At 36.4% G+C, this 19,803-nt stretch overlaps 1 protein-coding gene across 2 annotated transcripts in view; it reads left to right on the plus strand.

Annotated features, from left to right (window-relative positions):
* LOC117712125 (cytochrome P450 2C6-like) overlaps positions 1–10,678 on the plus strand; it is a 32,689-nt gene extending 22,011 nt beyond the window's left edge. For both annotated transcript variants that reach the window (XM_034508121.2, XM_076920359.1), the window contains exons 6-9: positions 894–1,035; positions 3,981–4,168; positions 8,923–9,064; positions 10,212–10,678. In XM_034508121.2, the coding sequence (XP_034364012.1) occupies positions 894–1,035; positions 3,981–4,168; positions 8,923–9,064; positions 10,212–10,393 (654 nt within the window). In that variant the 3' untranslated portion in view covers positions 10,394–10,678. The remainder of the gene's footprint in view (positions 1–893; positions 1,036–3,980; positions 4,169–8,922; positions 9,065–10,211) is intronic.
* The last annotated feature ends 9,125 nt before the right edge of the window (positions 10,679–19,803 follow it).

Genomic DNA, 19,803 nt, shown 5'->3' on the forward strand with positions numbered 1-19,803 from the left:
GATATGCTGACTAAACCTCCATAGCTATAACATGATGGCATACCTATTATATACTATCTGCTCAGCTTTATTCCTTATAATTGGCAATTTCACTATATATACACTCTCCATCCCATTTGATCCCTACTGTGTCTTCACCCTGTCTTCATGCCTTATTCTCTCCCCAGTTTCTATGGTCCATTTATCCTTCTCTATCTATGCTATGTTGCTAGTTGACTCCCATATGGAATGGGGTCATGTCATCTCAACTTTGTGAGCCTATTCTTTTTCCCTATTCCATCTAGATGTTTGTTCTTTGATCCTTTTTACAAGTTAAACTTTATTGTGGATCTGCAGTAATATTGAATCTATAAAATTTTTGAACAAGGAAATAAATAATAAATTTGTAATATAAGCCAGTAACATCTATCACAGTGTTTCCCCACTGTCCTAATTTTATTCATTTATATCTATTATGAATCTCTTAAAGAAAGAACAGATTTATTTAAGTCCAGTGCAACCAGTCTGTATTAAAGACCAGTCACAGTATAACAGAGAATTCCCAAATTGTTAGAGTGAAATGCCTTTGATTTTCTTCTCACTAGATTCAGCATATAGAATTTGTTTTTAATGAATGTTCAAAATTCTTGTTTACATATTTTTAAGTCTTAAAGATCATTCACTGTACAAATTTAGGTGTAGAGTATCCGTGAGTTTAGATAAAAAATTAAGTTGGAGGAACTGAAATTAAGATCCTCTGTATCAGTCCCTGCAATGCTGGGTTAATTTATTCTGGAACTACATTTTCAAGTTCTGTGTTTGCAGCAATAGAAAATGGTGTGATACTATAGAGTCATTTTTATCATAGGTGCTAGTGAATAATTTATCACATAACTACATCTAACAATTCTTAGGAAAGCCACAATCAACACTCAGAGTTTACACTTGAAAACTTATCAGTCACAGTGGGTGATTTGTTTGCTGCTGGGACAGAGACAACAAGCACGACACTGAGATATGCTCTCTTGCTCCTGATGAAGCATCCAGAAGTCACAGGTAAGGACACAGTTGGTGCTCCACAGGATCCACAGCATTCTTGTAGGATGCTGGGAAGACATTGTTAGTGTACTGTGTACTATTGTTAGAGAAGTCTCAGTCTTTAGTTTTCTGTGCTACTGGGCATGGAGAGTAGGATGAATGAGAGGTATGAAGAAGCTGTATAAGTAGGAAAAGCAATCAAATGCAGATCAGTGTCTGTATTTATTGGGAAGTAATCTGTGACAGGCACTGACAGCCTTTTTTGACTTGTTTTATTTATACATTTAGTTCCCAAATTAGGTTTTCAAACCAGGCACATTTTTGCACTTACTTTTTTCCCTAATAAATCTTATTCTGGTGTACAAGGTTAAAACTTACTTTACTGAAATATAATCACAAATTATGGAATTTCCTGAACTTACCTGAGATAATGTCCATTCTGAGGAGTGAAAATAAGTGAATTCATCAGAAAGTTATTTCCATATAGGCATTAGTTGTAGAACAAGGAATGCTATTATTTCAAAAGTTTATTTCAATGCAACTTCTGGTGAACTCATTTTTTCCAGTTGTATCAGCAGCATTTATTTAAAAATAATATTATTATAGAAATGTAATTTTATTCTTTGTTTTTACAGTATTTATTAAATTATAGATTATGGTTATGAATATTTGTTCACTTAACAGTTAAGAAACAATGTATTAAACTTGCTAAAATATTTTCCTATGATACTTTTGTGACCAGATAGCTTCAAATCTTACATACACATATATTGTATGTATGCAGTTTTAATGCTTTCATCAGCATCACATCTGGAGATAGCAACAAAGAAAATAGCAAAGTGAACACAACTTTATTCTTATATTATTGTCACCAGAATAAATTCAGCAATCATGAGAACTGTCTTAATTTCTTCCAAAGCAGAGATGGTCTCCTCTGTTTTCTTTTCAAAAGGGAGTGTGCCCCCAGGAGACAGCATCTGAATGTGTCAATCTGAAAATTACTGGAAAAATACATTTAATGTTTTAGCATATATAGTTTACATTAAAGTGACACTAGCATAAACACAAATGAGAAGTAGTAATTAAAAGTTAGGAGAAAAGGAAAATGACAAATGACCAAGAGGGCTTCACAAAAATACTGAAATACAATAGGGTAATGAGGCATGAGAAAAAATAGAGTAGGGAGGATGACACTGTAAAATAGATTTCAGATAAACATGTAAGCTGTATTTCTCCAAATACAGTATGGATCTCAGTTAAAAAACAATAAGGAATCAACATAGGGTAATAAAAGGTTTATAAAAGGAGTTTCTCCTTGCCAGGTTCCCCTTTCTCCCTAAAATCCTACAGTGACTGAGTTTCCCTTATGGAAGAATATAGAATTGCTCTAAAAAAGTGAGTGTAAGAAGCCCTGTATTCAAAGATTTCCAGTGGTTGACAGAGAAAGGGCAATAAATAGGGACAAAAGGTGGAGGAATGATTGTATTCCAGTCCCAGAATTGAGAGTATCAGAGCATCTTTCTCCAATTGTCTTATGAATTTCAGTGGCACGATTTATCTTTTAGATAAGTTAGTGACTTAAAGAAACCTGCATTTTATCATCTTAATAGAAATGTCTAAGTACACTTGGAGTGGAGAGAATTAAACCACTAACCCAAAAAACAGTCATGGAGTTTCAGAACACTAGGACTGAATAAAAGCATAATATTCTTTAGGGAGACCCCTGAGCCATATGTAAATATTTGCCATGAGACTTCCAAGCAAAAATGTAGGCCTGGACCTCAGTGTGGTATCAACTTTTCCTTTAATCATGGAGCACTTGAGAATATTTTAATCTACTTCTCTGAAGCTAGGTCAAGGAAGTCATGGGCTCCAGGTATTTGAACAACCCACATAGTAGGATAAGATTATAGGATAGGTTTCTGGACACATGATCTACAAAGCTCTCTATTGTGTACTTACCAAGTGGATGCTGCTTACATGAGCAGAGATTGAGGAACAAATGAGAAGTAAATGTGTTCTGATGCTCATATCCACTGAACTTTTATTTCAAAGGCTATGAATTTAAATACTTAGAAGAAGTTATAATTCATGAAATGTAAGATTACAAACTAAATAGAAAAGACTCAGTCAAAATGTCTACTACTAATAGAAGATACTCATAATTTACATGATAGTGAATAATATTTATATACCACCAATGTATGTCACAATGAAAGTTGAAATAACTAAATCCTAAAATCAAACACATTGTTCATGAAGTAACAGGAAGTGTGTGTGTGTGTGTGTGTTTTATTTATTTGTAGATATCTTTCAATATATGGGATGTAATTGTAACACATTTTTCATTTTTATGACAAAGATAATAGATATTTTATATAGTGGGTAGTATATAGAAACCATTAATTATTTACAAGTATGGTAATGTTTCAGAAATAACTGTTAACTTTGAACTTGGTTTGTCTTGAGCATAACATCAAATTTCACACACACACACACACATATACACAGAGGGGAGAGAGAGAGAGAGAGAGAGAGAGAGAGAGAGAGAGAGAGAGAGAGACAGAGAGACAGAGAGACAGAGAGACAGAGAGAGAGAAAGGCAGAGAGAAAGAGAGAGAATGTTTTAAAAAATATTGTATTTTGACAAAAATTCAGTTTTATTTCTAATTGTCCTTTATCAGACTATGATATGATGGTTACTTGTGTTGTTTCTATTTGATATATTTACTTAATCCTATTTTATTTTCTATTATAAGTACATACTGATATATCATAACAGCTCTTTGTAACATAGTGGTATGAATCTATATGTATCATCTCTGCATGTCTTAATGTACTACAGGACATAAAATGCATTTACAATGCTATTGAGGCCCTTTTTTATGCATCATTTAGTCAAATATTGTGATAAGCATTTTACTTCTTTTCCATTTTCCCCACTTTTTACTATGACCAACCAGCTAAAGTCCAGGAAGAGATTGAGCGTGTGATTGGCAAACATCGCAGCCCTTGCATGCAGGACAGGAGCCACATGCCCTATACAGATGCCATGATTCATGAGGTCCAGAGATTCATTGACCTCATCCCTACCAACCTGCCACATGCAGTGACCTGTGACATTAAGTTCAGGAATTACCTCATTCCCAAGGTAAGCATTTCTTTTCTCTGCTGCACCTCAATGCTCTGTTCTCCAGTCTTCTGAGTCATACTTTTTTTGATTCTTACATTCTTTGGGCCCACTCTTTCATGATGATCCCTGGAATTGAGGATATAATTGAACAGTACCCCTTACTTATTTTTTCCTTGTTCTCTATTCATGCATAAACTTTTCACTCCTAGCATACTCACCCTGTTCTTTGATAGTACACATGTGCAATTAACCTCCTTTATTATATATTTTTCACTTGGTCTGTGAGATTCCTATAAAAGATGCTATGTTATACCACCTAACTTCTTATATACCTTACATTTTGTTTAAGCCTTCACATTATTTGAATTGTGAAATACCCATATATATTCTCACACTTATGTTTACTGCATTTCAATCAAGCCTTCATCTCACTGCCTATATTCCCATTCATAAGACTTTACTACCTGCTTGAATCCTGCACCCAGTATTGTCCTTTCTACTTTCATTCCACACATATTTTACTACCCTTTGCCCATCCTTCATTGACAATGACCTGCATTTAGCTACCTTGCTTCCACATATAATGTAACGTAAAAACAAAGTCAACAAACAATTTATGCTAAGACTCTCAAGTGAAGGAATACATGTAGCATTTGTATCTTTGAGTTGGATATAATTTTTTTCTTATAAGTATGAGGAGAAGTGTTTTCATCTTTTGGGTAGAGTCATCACAGTATCTCTGGAATGAAACCAACTTGGTTTTGATGAATAATGTTTTTTATATGACCTTTGTAACTTTATTTACCTTGTGTAATTGTCATGTAGGCTTACTGCTGAATAAAATCATCTTTTCTAGTTATTTTTGAACTCTGGTTGGCTTGTTTAACTCAGTTTTTGGGCCCAAACTCTTCTCCAAGCTGACTGATTCAATCTGGATTCTCTTAGATGCTCACTGAATTACTCTGCTTGGCCTCAAAGTAACTCTGGCAATCTGTACTAATCTTCTGACTTTTTCTTTATTGAAAATTTTATGTATTTACATTTCAAATGTTATCCCCTTTCCTGGTTTCCAATCTGGAACCCTCTTATTCCATCCCCCTCGCCCTACTTCTATTAGGGTAATCCCCCTTTCACTCACTCACTCCCACTTCACTGCCCTTGCATTCCTCTCAACTGGGTAATCAGCGTTCCCAGGTCCAAGGGCCTCTCCTCCTATTAATGCTAGACAAAGCTATTCTCTGGTACATACGTGGTTAGAGCCATGGGTCTCTTCATGTGCACTGTTTGGTTGGTGGTTTATTCCCCCGGAACTCTGGGATGGGCTGGTTGGTTGATATTGTTCTTCCTGTGAGGTTGCAAACCTCTTTAGCTCTTTCAGTTCTTTCTCTAACTCCTCCATTGTGATCCTGCGTTCAGTGCAATGGTTTGGCTGTGAGCATTTGCCTTTGTATTTGTCAGGGAGACTTTTAATGACTGCATTTATCTTTTAGGGGCAATGGAACTGTTTATATGGTTTATCTGATCATTATTTAAATTTGGTACCTTGTATCTGTCTACAAAATTGTCCATTTCATAAAGATTTTCAAGTTCTGTTGAGTATAGACTTTTGTAGTAGGAACTGATAATTTTTTGAATTTCCTTGGTTCCTATTGTTATGTCTCCCTTTTAATGTCTGATCTTGTTAATTTGGATACTGTCTCTGTGCTCTCTGGTTAGTCTGGTTAAGCGCTTGTCTATCTTGTTGATTTTCTCAAAGAATTAGTGCCTAGATTTGTTGATTCTTTGTACAGTTCTTTTTTGTTTCTACTGGTTGATTCCAACCCTTAGTTTGATTATTTCCTACTGTTTACTCCTCTTGGGTGCATTTGCTTCTTTTTCTTCTAGAGCTTCCAGGTGTGCTGTAAAGCTGCTCTTTTCAGTTTCTTTTGGAGGCACTCAGAGTTATGAGTTTTCCTCTTAGCACTGTTTTCATTGTGTTGCATAAGTTTTGGTCTGATGTGCCTTCATTTTCATTAAATTCTAAAAAGTCTTTAATTTCTTTATTTCTTCCTTGACAAAGTTATCTTTTAGTAGATAGTGGTTTAGCTTCCATGTATATGTGGGCTTCCTGTTCTTTTTGTTGTTATTGAAGACCAGTTTTAGTCCGTGGTGATCTAATAGGATGCATGAGATTATTTCAATCTTCTTGTATCTGCTGAGGCCTGTTTTGTGACCAATCATATCTTCAGTTTTGGAGACCATGGCCATGAGTTGCTGAGAAGAAGATATACATTTTTTTTTGTTTTAGGATCAAATGTTCTATACATATCTGCTAAATCCATTTTATTCATACCTTCTCTTAGTTTCACTGTGTCTCTGTTAATTTCTTGTTTCTCTGATGTTTCCATTGCTAAGAGTTGGTGTTGAAGTCTCTCACTATTATTGTGTGAGTTGCAATGTATGCTTTGAGCTTCAGTAAAGTTTCTTTTATGAATGTGGATACCCTTGCATTTGGAGCATTGATATTCAGAACTGAGAGTTCATCTTGGTAGATTTTTCCTTTAACATGTATGAAATGTTCTTTCTTATATTTTTGATATTTTTGGTTAAAAGTTGATTTTATTTAATATTTTAATGGCTACCCCACCTTGTTTTTTGATATCTTTTGCTTGACAATTGTTTTCCAGCCTTTTACTCTGGGATAGTGTCTGTCTTTGACACTGAGATGCATTTCCTGCATTCAGCAAAATGCTGGGTCCTTTTTTAGGTTTCCAGTCTATTTGTTTATGTCTTTTTATTGGGGCAATTGAGACCATTGATATTAAGAGATATTAAGAAAAAGTGACTGCTGCTTCATGGTTTTTTTGTTGTTGTACTTGGAATTATGTTTGTATGACTATATTCTTTTGGGTTTGTTGAAAAAACACTACTTTCTTGCTTTTTCTAGGGTTTAGTTTCCATTCTTGTGTTGGAGTTTTCAATCTATTATCCTTTGTAGGGCTGTATTTATGGAAAGATATTGTGTAAATTTAGTTTTCTCATGGAATATTTTGATTTCTCCATGTTAACTTAGAGTTTTGCTGGATAAAATAACCTGGGCTGGCATTAGGGTCTATATGACATCTGCCCTGGATCTTTTGGCTTCCATAGTCTCTGTTGAGAAGTCTCGTGTAATTTTTGTAGGTCTGCCTTTATTTGTTAATTGACTATGTTAATTGACTTTTTACTGCTTTTAATATTCTCTCTTTGTTTTGTTCATTTAGTACCTTGATTATTATGTGACAGAAGGAATTTCTTTTCTGGTCCTCTCTATTTGGAGTTCTGTAGGCTTCTTGTATGTCCATAAGCATCTCTTTTTTTAGATTAGGAAAGTTTCCTTCTAGAATTTTGTTGAAGATATTTACTGGCCCTTTGAGTTGAGAATCTACCCTCTCTCTTTTATATGTATTATTATTAGGTTTGGTCCTTTCATTGGGTTCTGGATTTCCTGGGTCTTTTGGGTTAGGAGCTTTTTGCATTTTGCATTTTCTTTGACTGTTGTGTCAATGTTTGCTATGGTATCTCATGCTCCTGATATTTTTTCTTTCATCTCTTGTATTCTGTTGGTGATGCTTGTATCTATGACTTGTGATCTTTTCCCTAGGTGTTCTATCTCCAGTGTTGTGTCTCTTTGTGATTTCTTTATTGTTTCTATTTTCATGTTTAGATCCTGGATGGTTTTGTTCAATTTTGTCACCTATTTGGTTGTGTTTTCCTGTAATTCTTTAAGATATTTTTGTGTTTCCTCTTTAAGTGCTTCTACCTGTTTACCTGTGTTATCCTCTATTTTTTTAGGGGAGTTATTTATGTCCTCCTTGAATTACTCTATTATCATCATAAGATGTGATTTTAAATCCAAATTGTTCTTTTCCAGTGTGTTGGTATACAGGACATGCTGTGGTGGGAGAACTGGATTCTGATGATGCCAAGTAACCTTTTTTTCTGTTGCTTAAGTTCTTGCACTTGCTTCTCACAAACTGGTTAACTCTGGTATTACTTGGTCTTGCTGTATATGACTGATTTTTTTCCTCCTATGAGCCTGTAATCCTGTGCTCTTAGATGTGTCAGCACTCCTGGGAGACCAGCTCTTTGGGTGGTAATAGTGTACAGAGAGCTGTAATCTTAGATATCTCAGCACTCCTGGGGGACAAGTTTTCTCCAGGCAGGATTTGGATCTGGAAAGCTGTGGTACAGCCTTAGCACTCAGGAGCAGATGGAGACCCTTACCCTGCCTTTCAGCTCACTGAGTTATCTGAACTGATTGACTAGAGCTCAGAGATTTACATGTCTCTCTCCTGAGTGCAGGGATTAAAGATGTGTTCCACCATACCAGGACCTATGCGTTTTTTACCTGAAACTTGCTCTATATCATACTTGCCTTGAACACAGAGGTTTGCTTGCCTTTGTACTGTGGAATTAAAGGTACATCTATATTCCAGCCAGATAACACAATCCTAGAAGGTGTTTGTATATGATCACTTTCCAGAGCAGCCACTTTGCTGGATTAAAAGTACAGATCATGACTTCAGTACTCAAGTATTGAGCTAAAATTGAACTGAAAGCACTTTAGCAACATCACTGTCACTCACCATACACTCTTTCCATGCTTGATCTGTCAGAAATGTCCCCTGTATTTTTCATACTTAACCATATCTATGGAGCAGAAGATTGGACTATGTTATTTCCCATTTTCTGTACATGCCATGATTTCTTTGTAACTTGCTTGTTTATTACTTATCTGTGTGTTGTTGCAGGGGACGACCATAATAACATCACTGACATCAGTGCTGCATGACAGTAAGGAGTTCCCCAACCCAGAGATGTTTGACCCTGGCCACTTTCTAGATGGGAATGGAAACTTTAAGAAAAGTGACTACTTCATGCCATTCTCAACAGGTAATAAAAACTCATTATCATTTTTCCAGTGGCATGCAGATCTGTGGGGACTTAAAAAGTGACTCCACAGAGTTGGATAAATCTGTAGTATGTGCATGATCAGGAGCATGAGTTTCATTGCTCATTCATTCACTCTCCTTTTAAGGTCTATCCTCTCTGTCAGGGTATGAAAATAAGTCTCTTGTTTATCCATTTTGTCAAGATTTAGAAAGTTAGAGTATAGTGAATTTCTTTTCTTTCTTTAGGTACATCACAGAAATACCAAAGACACCATCCTAGAAACCAAACTTCACTGACATTTTACTCATTCCTTATAAAAAATCTCAACTTCTTCATAATTTAAGTTCATGTCTTTGCTCTTACTCACCACCAGGCTGAACAATAAGCTATGTCTCTGAAACCAGAGAAAAGTACCAAGGGACCTAAAGTATATTTGGGACATAGATGAGTGAGTACTTCATGTTAATGCAGTTGGACTACTACCTTTGAGATTATCACATATTCCTGAGGCAGTGTGTTATTGGAAAGAAGTTCATACCTTGCTATTTCATAGATCACATTTGTACAAAGCATACAACAGCATTCTTTGTTTTCAAAGGACATAGGTCACAAAAAGTATTCAAAAGCAAATGGGGATCACTTCACTGAAGTGCCCTAACCACTGGAACAGGACATTTTCTCTCTGTTTAGAATTTTCCAGATCATCTTCGAAGGTAGACATTTTAGAAATTCCATGATGCCCTGCAGTGTCCTCAGGGTTCACCTTCCCCCAAATTCAGCGTATGAACAATGGATATTGAATATATTTCTGCAATATCTGTGCTACTTTCGTTTTATGATCTTTATGAGAAATTAAAAATATCCCCTCCACAACTTCCCTGGTGTCTTGAATACAGGTATAATCAAGCACATATAGCTGACAAATATTTTTGAACGATATTTTCCTTGATCCCATTTGTTAGTTGGAACAATGACTTTCTGTTTCTATTTGTCTAAAAAGTTTTTCCTTCACTCATCCATTTATCTAACCACATACTCTTTAACTCAGCCATTAGTGTTATTGTCTTCTATTTGTACCAGAACAATGTATTTCAGGCTAACACTTATGTACAAGAAATAATTATCTTCTTTGCCATTTCCCTCCCAGGAAAACGGATTTGTGTAGGAGAAGGCCTGGCCCGCATGGAGCTATTTTTGTTCCTGACCACAATTTTACAGAACTTTAAGTTGAAATCTCTAGTTCACCCAAAGGACATCGATACAACTCCAGTGTTCAATGGATTTGCCTCTGTGCCACCATTTTATGAGCTTTGCTTCCTTCCTCTCTAAAGAGAGAAAATTATCTGGCTCCTGACGTGTTTTCCTTTTCCCCCTCCAAATAAGTCCTATATCTCTCAAGATTCAAGAAACATCCGTATTTCATCTTCCAGTTTATGGAGTTATTGCACCCATATGTCTGCACTTCCCTATTCTCTGTAACACTCTTCCCATCCCTTGAGCCTATGTGCATCTAAATTTGTGTTCTTACTGTGGTTTAGACACATTACCAGAAAATTAGTATAATTCACAATTAATTTATCTTCTTTTTTCTCAATAATAAGATCCTTTAATTGATGTGCCTTTGTTCAGTGTTTCATTACAATTCAGGCTAGATATAAAACAATGTAGATTCTCAACATATCATATTGATCCATATAATGAGAACTGAGCATGTAAAGTTTGAGTGGTGTGGAGAGAGTGTAAGAATCTCATGTAGTTTTTGTCTTTCAAGACTAAAGACCTAAATTTCATCTCTAGTGCATGTTTCAAAGTCTAGGTGTATGACATATACTCCTTAACCAGTGTTTAGGAGGGCAGACACAGGAAGATCCCTTGGATTTCCTGGTCACCCATACTTGCTTAATATCCATACCAGGGAGACACACTGTCTCATAAAACAAGACAAAATATTCCTGAGGAAGCAATGTTCAAGTTTTACTTCTGGCTTTTACATGGATATAACTCTGTTCTTAAACATGCCCCTAGTCAATCACACACTATCTTCCAATTACCCACACAAAAGAGAATGTGAAAGGGGGGATGGTAAGATAGGTCTTTTACTGAGTGTTAACTATAATTACTTTCAGTATTTGTATTTGAAACACATGAACAATGACCAGAAGCAGAAACACTTTTTAGAGAAACATAGTGAAAACAAGTCACAGGGAGGAATAAACATGCAGGTTGGGGGTTGTGCTAGGTTTGCTCTCAACAACAACAACAAAACAATAACAAACCTCTTAATGTTCTATCTTTTAATTTATTCTTTTGTCATATAATACATTCTCACTGCAGCCTCCCCAGATTCTACTTCCCCCACTGCTCCCATTAATGCCTTTCTCTCCCAGATCCATTGCTCCTCCATTTCCCTTCAAAAATAGCAGGCCTCCCAGGAATATCAACTAAACATTGAATAACAAGTTGTGATAATACTAGGCACAAACCATCATATCAATGTTGGACTCAGCAACCAAGTAGGAGGAGGAAAAGTGTCCAAAGAGCAGACAAAAGAGTCACAGACACCCAGACATCTACTATTAGGCATCTCCCAAAACACTTAACAATACAACCACATCATGTATGCAGAGGACCTAGTGTAGATCCATGCAGTTTTTGCTTCATTCTATGTGAGCCACTATCAGCTCTACTTGTTTTGATCCTGTAGGCTGTGACTTTTTTTTTTTTTTTTGTATTAATGAACTTTTAGGCCTGACCACATGGTATTTGTCCTGGTTAGTCTTTTAAAATGTTTTTTATTAATCATTCCATTTGTTTACACCTCAAATGATATCTCTTGTTAGGAGCCATAATTGGATAAGCTAATAACTAGCAGGTGGTCATCCTGAAATGGTCTACTTTGTATTATTATATAATCTGCAACAGGTTCAGCTTTATTCAGTATGGCTATATGGGACTTCTTTTAGGAAAATTTATGTTATGAATATGCTTTTCCTGTTACTATTAAACATATATAACAGTTACCATTAAACATATATAACAATCACTAAGTAATAGCACACCCCTTTGGAGCAGATCTTTGCACATCCATGATGATGTACTGTTTTGTAATGATGCTATATAAACAAATAGATGACTTCTTAAGTCTTAATGATGATCCTATAAGAATTTCTAAAATTATATCAATGATTATTAAGCTCTTTTATAGTGGGACTGCTATTAGGCTCTTTTCTGATAGTCCAAAGTGTGATGATAACTCTGCCAGTCTACCAAGTGTCACAGTTAATTGCTCTTAGATGTAACCAGACTTTCTCCTACTCAGAGCACATTCCACGAGGTTGTAAAACAATTAACCAAGGTCATAAAATGGGAACTAATGATTTTTTATATTTTTTATCTTTTATATTTTTATATTTTTTATCTTCCTAGGACAGAAGATAAAATATTGACTGGTCTATCTGTATAAACTTTACTGATAACTTAGTTATGGTTTTAAACCTTCAGTGACCCTGTGGAGCTGAGACAAGTGATGTATTTTGAGCCAGATAATTACTCCTAATGGATATGCATGTAAACATTCTCTTTTGTAAACTTCTATTTAAATTTATAATTTGATATTTTTTGTGAACTTGTGATGAACTTTGTAACATGTGATCATGTATTCTGGAGAGAGACTCAAGGAAGGGCCTTTTGGAGACTGCCCCACCTGGGTATCCATCTCATGTGCAGTCACCAAAGGCAGTCACTGTTGTGGATGCCATGTGGAAGTGCATGTTGATAGGAGCTTGCTATAGCTGTCTCCTGAGAGGTTCTGCCAGAGCCTGACATATACAGAGGGAGATGCTCTCAGCTAACCATTGAACTTTGGGTTCACAATGGAGGAGTCAGAGAGAAAACTGAAGGAGCTGAAGGGTTTTGCAGCCTATCATAGGGAGATGAACAATACCAACCCACCAGAGCTCCCTGGGCTTAAACTACCAGCCTGGAAACTGATAAGAAGAGACCCATGGCTCCAGCTGTATATGTAGGGGAGGATGGCATTGATGGGCATAGGTGGGAAAGGAGGTCCTTGGTCCAGTGAAGGCTGGATGTCCCAATGTGGGGATATTTTAGGGCAGGGAGGTGGGAGTGGGTGGGTGGGACCACACCCTCATAGAAGCAGGAGAAGGGGGAATGGGATAGAGGGTTTCTGGGGGGGAAGGGAATGGGGAAAAGGGATAACATCTGAAATGTAAATGAATAAAACTACCAAGAAAAAAGAAAAAAAATTCTGTAGTTACTTGGCAATATGAGAGTATAGTCATTTTTTTTTAACCAGACAGAATTAAGGCTTCTTGAAAGCAGCTACCATCTCCTTAGTTTCTCATGCTATTTGCTGATCCAGTATTTCCACTTATACTAAAATCTGAGACAAGATGCTCTTTTGTCTCCAGATGAGATGAATGTAAATGGCCCAGCTGATGTTTTCCCTAACACATGGTGTGTAGTCAAATAAAGAGCTATTGAATGAAAAAAAAAAAAAAAAAAAGAACTGAGGACAAAGAAATGAGAGGCAGATAGAATAGACTTTTTCCCTTTCCCCAGATAGAATAGAAACGTTTCCTTTTCCTCTTCCTAGAAGATGTTTTTTCCCTAGAAGAATTTTTCCCTTACTAGAATTTTTTTTCCCTTTTTCGATTTAGGATATTCCTGCTTTTCCCCTTTGATAGCTTTCATAGGAAACTTTGTACATCTTAGTAATACATGCTATAACCACTATTCTCTAAGTGTGCCTTTTTCTTCCTTTGACTTCCCACTAGCAGGTTGAAAGTTAGAGCCCTGTAGTTCCTGCTGAGATAGTACAAAGGCTATTTACTTAATCCATTGTGGTTTGAAGAAGAGGTGCTAAGTGCAGAAAACTGCAGTTTCTGGCCTCAGGATCACTGAAGGCAGGCCAGCTACAGTAGCATAATAACTTAGACTTAGATAAGTAAGCGTTTTATTATATAGCAACACTAAATATCTCATAATAAAACCCGGAATCTCATAAGATCAAGTTTTACCCTCCACCAATGCTCTTCCCTGTCTGCTGCCTCAAGAAGAAGTGACAAGAAAGAAGAACCCCTCCCTCCCCTGATGGGGCTGGGCCCTGGCAATCTCCCTTTCTAGTTAACCCTCTACAACCCCCCTCTCACATCCACATCTCAAATGATATCTCACCCTCCAGTTACCCCTTCACAACTTCCCCATCGCACATTCACCTTCTCTCTGCTCCTCTTTTCCTCTATTAGGATGCTTCATCCCCTTCACTTCACATTTTGACTAAATTCATACCTTTTGGGTCCTGGGAGCCTCTTTGTTGGAGTCTGGGACTCTCCAGTGGGTATCCCCAGTTCTTCATCTCCTACTACTATGTATTTCTATTTGATTTCCTGACCCTCTATATGTCTCTCCTGTCACCTCCAGTACCTGATCCCACTCCCACTTTTTTGTCCTCCTCCTCTCTCCCTCTCAGATCACCCCTCCTTCCACCTCCTAAGATCATCCTATTTCCCACTCTATGCAGGACTGAAGCATCCACACCCTGACCTTTCTTCCTCCTAAGCTTTATATGGTCTGCGCTTTGTATTTTGGTCATTGTGAGCTTTTGGGCTAATATCCATGTATCAGAGAGTACATATCATGTGTGTTCTTTTGTGACTGGGTTACCTCACTCAGGATGCTATTTTCTAGTTCCATTCATTTACTTGCAAATTTCATGAAGTCATTATGTTTAGTAGCTGAGTACTACTCTATTGTGTAAATGTACCACATTTTCTATATCCATTCTTCCCTTGAGGGACATCTGGGTTGTTTCCAGCTTCTGGCTATAATATATAAGGCTGCTATCAACATAGTGGAGAATATCTCCTTGTTTTATGTTTGGATATCTTTTGGGTATACGTCTAGAAGTGGAAAAGTTGGGTTTTCAGATAGAACTATTTCCAATTTTCTCAGGAACCATCAGTTTGATCTTATTGCCTCTGGCTACTACAGTCCTTCTTCCCACTCTTCTGCAAGGTTCATGGTCTCCCTCGGGAGTTTTGCTGTGTGGCTCTGCATCTTCTTCCATCAATTACAAGAGAAAGTCTCTTCAAAGACAGTTGAGCATTATGCTTATCTGAGTGCATCAAAATATCATTGGGGTCATTTCCTTGACTTTTTAATGGGGGAGGGCCAGTTGTGTGAGGCTGTAGCCTATGTTTTCATTTGGCTTCTGGTTCCTGGAATCAGACAATGCAAGGCCAGGGCTTCTTCTCATGGCATGGGCCTTAAGTTAGACCAGTTATTTGCAGGAATCTCCCATAAGCTCTTGGCCACCATTACTCCAGAATATTTTTCAGGCACAACAGGTTTGGTTCAAAGGTTTTATGGCTATGTTTGTGTCTGAGTTCTACCACTGGAAGTCTTGTCTAGTTATAGAAGATGGCTGGTTCAGAAACTGTATCTTCAATTACTAAGAGACCTCAATAAGGCCAACCTTTAGGTTCCAAGAAGTTTTTATGGCATCAGGTTTCCACATTGACATCTAAATGGTGCCCAATTTCAGTTGTCTTTCCCTGTACTTTCTTCCTCTTTTCCACATGATCTTCCCTGTTCCCATGCCCCCATGTCCCCAATCCACCTGAAAATCTATTTTATTTTCTCTTCCTAGGAAGATCCACACATTGATCATAGAATCTTCCTTTTTACTTAGCCTCTCTGGGTCTGTGGAGTACAGTTTGAATATCTTTTAGTTAATCATTAATATTCACATACAAATGAAGACATATCATGTTTTTCTTTTTGGGACTGTATTGCCTTAGTCAGGCTGATTTTGTTCTAGTTTTATCTATGAAACAAATTTCATGATGTCGTTTTCTCTAGCAGTTGAGTAATATGCTCCATGGTGTCAATGTACCACATTTTCTTTATTTCTACTTCAGTAGAGGGATATCAAGTTTGTTTTCAATTTACAACTATTATGAATAAAGCCACTATGAATACAGTTGAGCAAGTGTCCCTGAGGAAAGATGGAGCATCTCCAATATCTCCAGGAGTGGTATAGTGGGGGTCTTGATGTAGATTGAGTCCCAGTTTTCTGAGAAACTTCCATATTGATTTCTACAGAGGCTGTACAAGTTTCCATTTCTACCAACAACCAAGGAGAGTTCCATGTGTTCCACATTTTTGGCAGCATAAGGTGTCATTTATGTTTTTGATATTAACCATTCTACCAGGTGTAAGATGGAATCTCAAAGTTTTTTTGATTTTCATTTCTCTGATGATTAAGAATATTGATCATGTTTTCTGGTTCTTTGAAATGGGAATCTTCACTCTTCTATTCCTACTATTCTTAGGTTTGGTGTTTTGATTGTGTCTTGAATTTCCTGGATGTTTTGGGTTAGTAGCTTTTTTGCCCTTTGTTTTTTCTTTAAATGTGTCAATATCTTCTGTGGTATCATTGATGCCTGAGATTTTCTCTTATATCTCTTGTATTCTGTTCATGATGCTTGAATGTATAACCTCGGTCTCATTTCTAGGTTCTTTCCATTTCCTGATCTCTTTCCAGGGTTGTCCCCATTTGTGATTCATCTATGGTATTTGTGATTCATCTATAGTTTCTATTTTCATATTAGATCCTGAATGTTTTGCTCAATTCCTTCACCTGTTTGATTGTGCTTTTATGTTTTCTATTTATTGACTTTTATCTCTTTACCTGTGTTCTGTATTTCTCCACCACCCACTGCTACTTACTTCTATTAATTCTCCTTGTCCTCTGGACTTCTATCCTGTGTTTTCCCATACCTGTCCCCTCTTCTTCCCTCCCTTTTCTCTCCTTCACCTAGATTCTACCCTCCCTCTGCCTCCCATGATTATTTTGTTTTTCCTTTTATGTGAGTTTGAAGTATCTACACTTTGGCCTTTCTTTTTGTTAAGCTTCATACAGTATTTGGGTTTTATTATGGGTATTCTGATCTGTGAGCCTAATATCCACTTATCAGTGAGTACATACCAGGTATGTTTTTTGGGTCCAGCTTAACTCATTCAGCATGATATTTTCTAGTTCCATCCATGTGCCTACAAAGTTTGTGAAGTTGTCACTTTTAATAGCTGAGTAGTACTCCATTGTGTAAATATAGAAGGTTTTCTGTATTTGTTTCTTTGTTGAGGGATATTTGGGTTGTTTCCAGCTTCTGGTTATTATAAATAAGGCTGCTGTGAACATAGAAGAGCCCATAATCTTGGTATATGATAGAACATCTATTGGGTATATGCCCAGGAGTGGTATATCTGCATCCTCATGTAGTACTATGTCAAATTTTCTGAGGAACTGCTCTACGTATTTCTAGAGTGGTTGTAGCATCTTGCAATCTTACTAGCAGTGGAGTAGTGTTCCTCTTTCTCCACATCCTCACCAGTGTCTCTTAACACCTGAGTTTTTTTCTTAGCCATTTTGACTGGTGTAAAACGGAATCTCAGGGTCATTTTGATTTGCATTTCCGTGATGACTAAGGATGTTGACCATTACCTTAAATGTTTCTTGGTCATTTGAGATTCTTCAGTTGAAAATTCTTTGTTTAGCTCTGTATTCTTTTTTTTAAAAATAAAGTTATTTGGTTCTCTGGAGTCTAACTTCTTGAGTTCTTTGTATATTTTGGTATTAGCCCTCTATCAGATGTAGGAATGGTAAAGATCTTTTTCCAAGTTGTACACTGCTGTCTTGTTGTGATGACAATGTCCTTTGCCTCATAGAAACTTTTCAATTTAATGAAGTCCCACTTGTCTATAGTTTATTTTAGAGCATAAGCCATTGGTGTTCTGTTCAGGAAGATTTCTCTTGTGCGGATATGTTCCAGGCTCTTTTCCATTTTATTTTCTATTAGACTCAGTGTATCTGGTTTTATGTGAAAGTCCTTGATCCACTTGGACTTGAGCTTTGTACAAGGAGATAAGAATAGATCAATTTGTATTGCTCTACATGCCCACTGCCACTTCAGACAGCACCATTTGTCAAATATGCTGCCTTTTTTCCCACTGGATGGTTTTGGACTTTTTGTCAAAGTTTAGGTGACCAGAGGTGTGTGGGTTTAGTTTTTAAATTCTATTTCATTGATCTACCTGCCTGTCTCTGTATCAATATCATGCAATTTTTATTACTATTTCTCTGCAATATAGCTTGGGAACAGGGATAGTGATTCTACCAGAAGTTCTTATATTGTTGAGAATAGTTTTTGCTATCCTTGGTTTTTGTTGTCTCAAATAAATTTGAGAATTGTTCTTTCTATTTTTGTGAAGAACTGAGATCAAATTTTGATGGGGATTGGATTGAACGTGTAGATTGCTTTTGGCAAAGTGGACATTTTTACTTTGTTAATCTAGCCAATCCATCATCATGGGAGATCTTTCCATGTTCTGAGATCTTCTTCGACTTCTTTCTTCAGATACCTGTATTTCTTGCCATACAGGTCTTTCACTTGCTTGGTTAGAGTCATACCAAGGTATTTTATATTATTTATGAGTATTTTGAAAGACGTCATTTCCCTACTTCCTTTTCAGATTGTTTATACTTTGAGTAGAAAAAGGCTACTGATTTGTTAGAGTTAATTTTATATTCAGCCACTTTGCTGAAGTTGTTTATAAGTTTTCGGAGTTCTGTGATAGAATTTTTGGGGTCACTTAAGTATAGTATCATATCATCTGAAAATGGTGATATTTTGACTGTTTCTTTCCAATTTGTATCCATTAGAATTCTTTTACTTGTCTAATTGGTCTGGCTAGAACTTCATGTACTTTATTGAATAGATAGTGAGAAAGTGTAGGCAGCTTTGTCTAGTCCCAGATTTTAGTAGGATTGCTTCAAACTTCTCTTCCTTTAGTTTAATGTTGGCTATTGGTTTGCTATATATTGCTTTTATTATGCTTTTGCATATGCCTTGAATTCCTGATCTCTCCAATACTTTTAACATGAAGGGCTGTTGTATTTTTTCAAATGGTTATTCAGCTTCTAGTGTTTTTTTTTTTCTTTGAGTTTTTTTTTTTTTAATATAGTAGATTACACTGATGGGTTTCCATATATTTAACTATCCCTGCATCACTGGGATGAAGCTTACATGATTATTCTGAATAATCATTTTGATATGTTCTTGGATTTAATTTGTGAGAATTTTTTATTGAGTATTTTTGCATCAATATTCATAAGAGAAAGTGACATAAGGGAAAGAGACATTCTGTTTCTTTGTTAGATCTTTGTGTGGTTGAGGTCTCAGTGTAACTGTGGCTTTATAGAACAAATTATATAATGTCCCTTCTGTTTCTACCTTTTAGAGTAGTTTGAAGAGTATTGGTATTAAGTCTTCTTCGAAGATCTGATAAAATTCATCAATAAAACCATCTGGTCCTGGGCTTTATTTGGTTGGAAGACTTTTAATGACTGCTTCTATTTCTTTAGGGGTTATTGGACTATTTAGATGTTTTTCTTTTCTGACAGTGATTTAACTTTTGTACCTGGCATCAGCCTAGAAAATCGTCCACTTCATTTACATTTTCCTGTTTTGTTGAGTATAGGCTTTTGTAGCAGGATCTGGTCATTCTTTGAGTTTCTTCAGTGTCTGTGTATCCCTTTCATTTCTGATTTTTAAAATTTGAATACTGTTTCTGTTTAGTTTAAATATCTGTTAAATATCCTCTGTTTAGTCTTGCTAAGTGTTTATTTATCTTGCTGATTTCTCAAAGAAGCAGCT

Source organism: Arvicanthis niloticus, chromosome 1 (assembly GCF_011762505.2).
Source record: "Arvicanthis niloticus isolate mArvNil1 chromosome 1, mArvNil1.pat.X, whole genome shotgun sequence".
NCBI lineage: Eukaryota > Metazoa > Chordata > Mammalia > Rodentia > Muridae > Arvicanthis > Arvicanthis niloticus.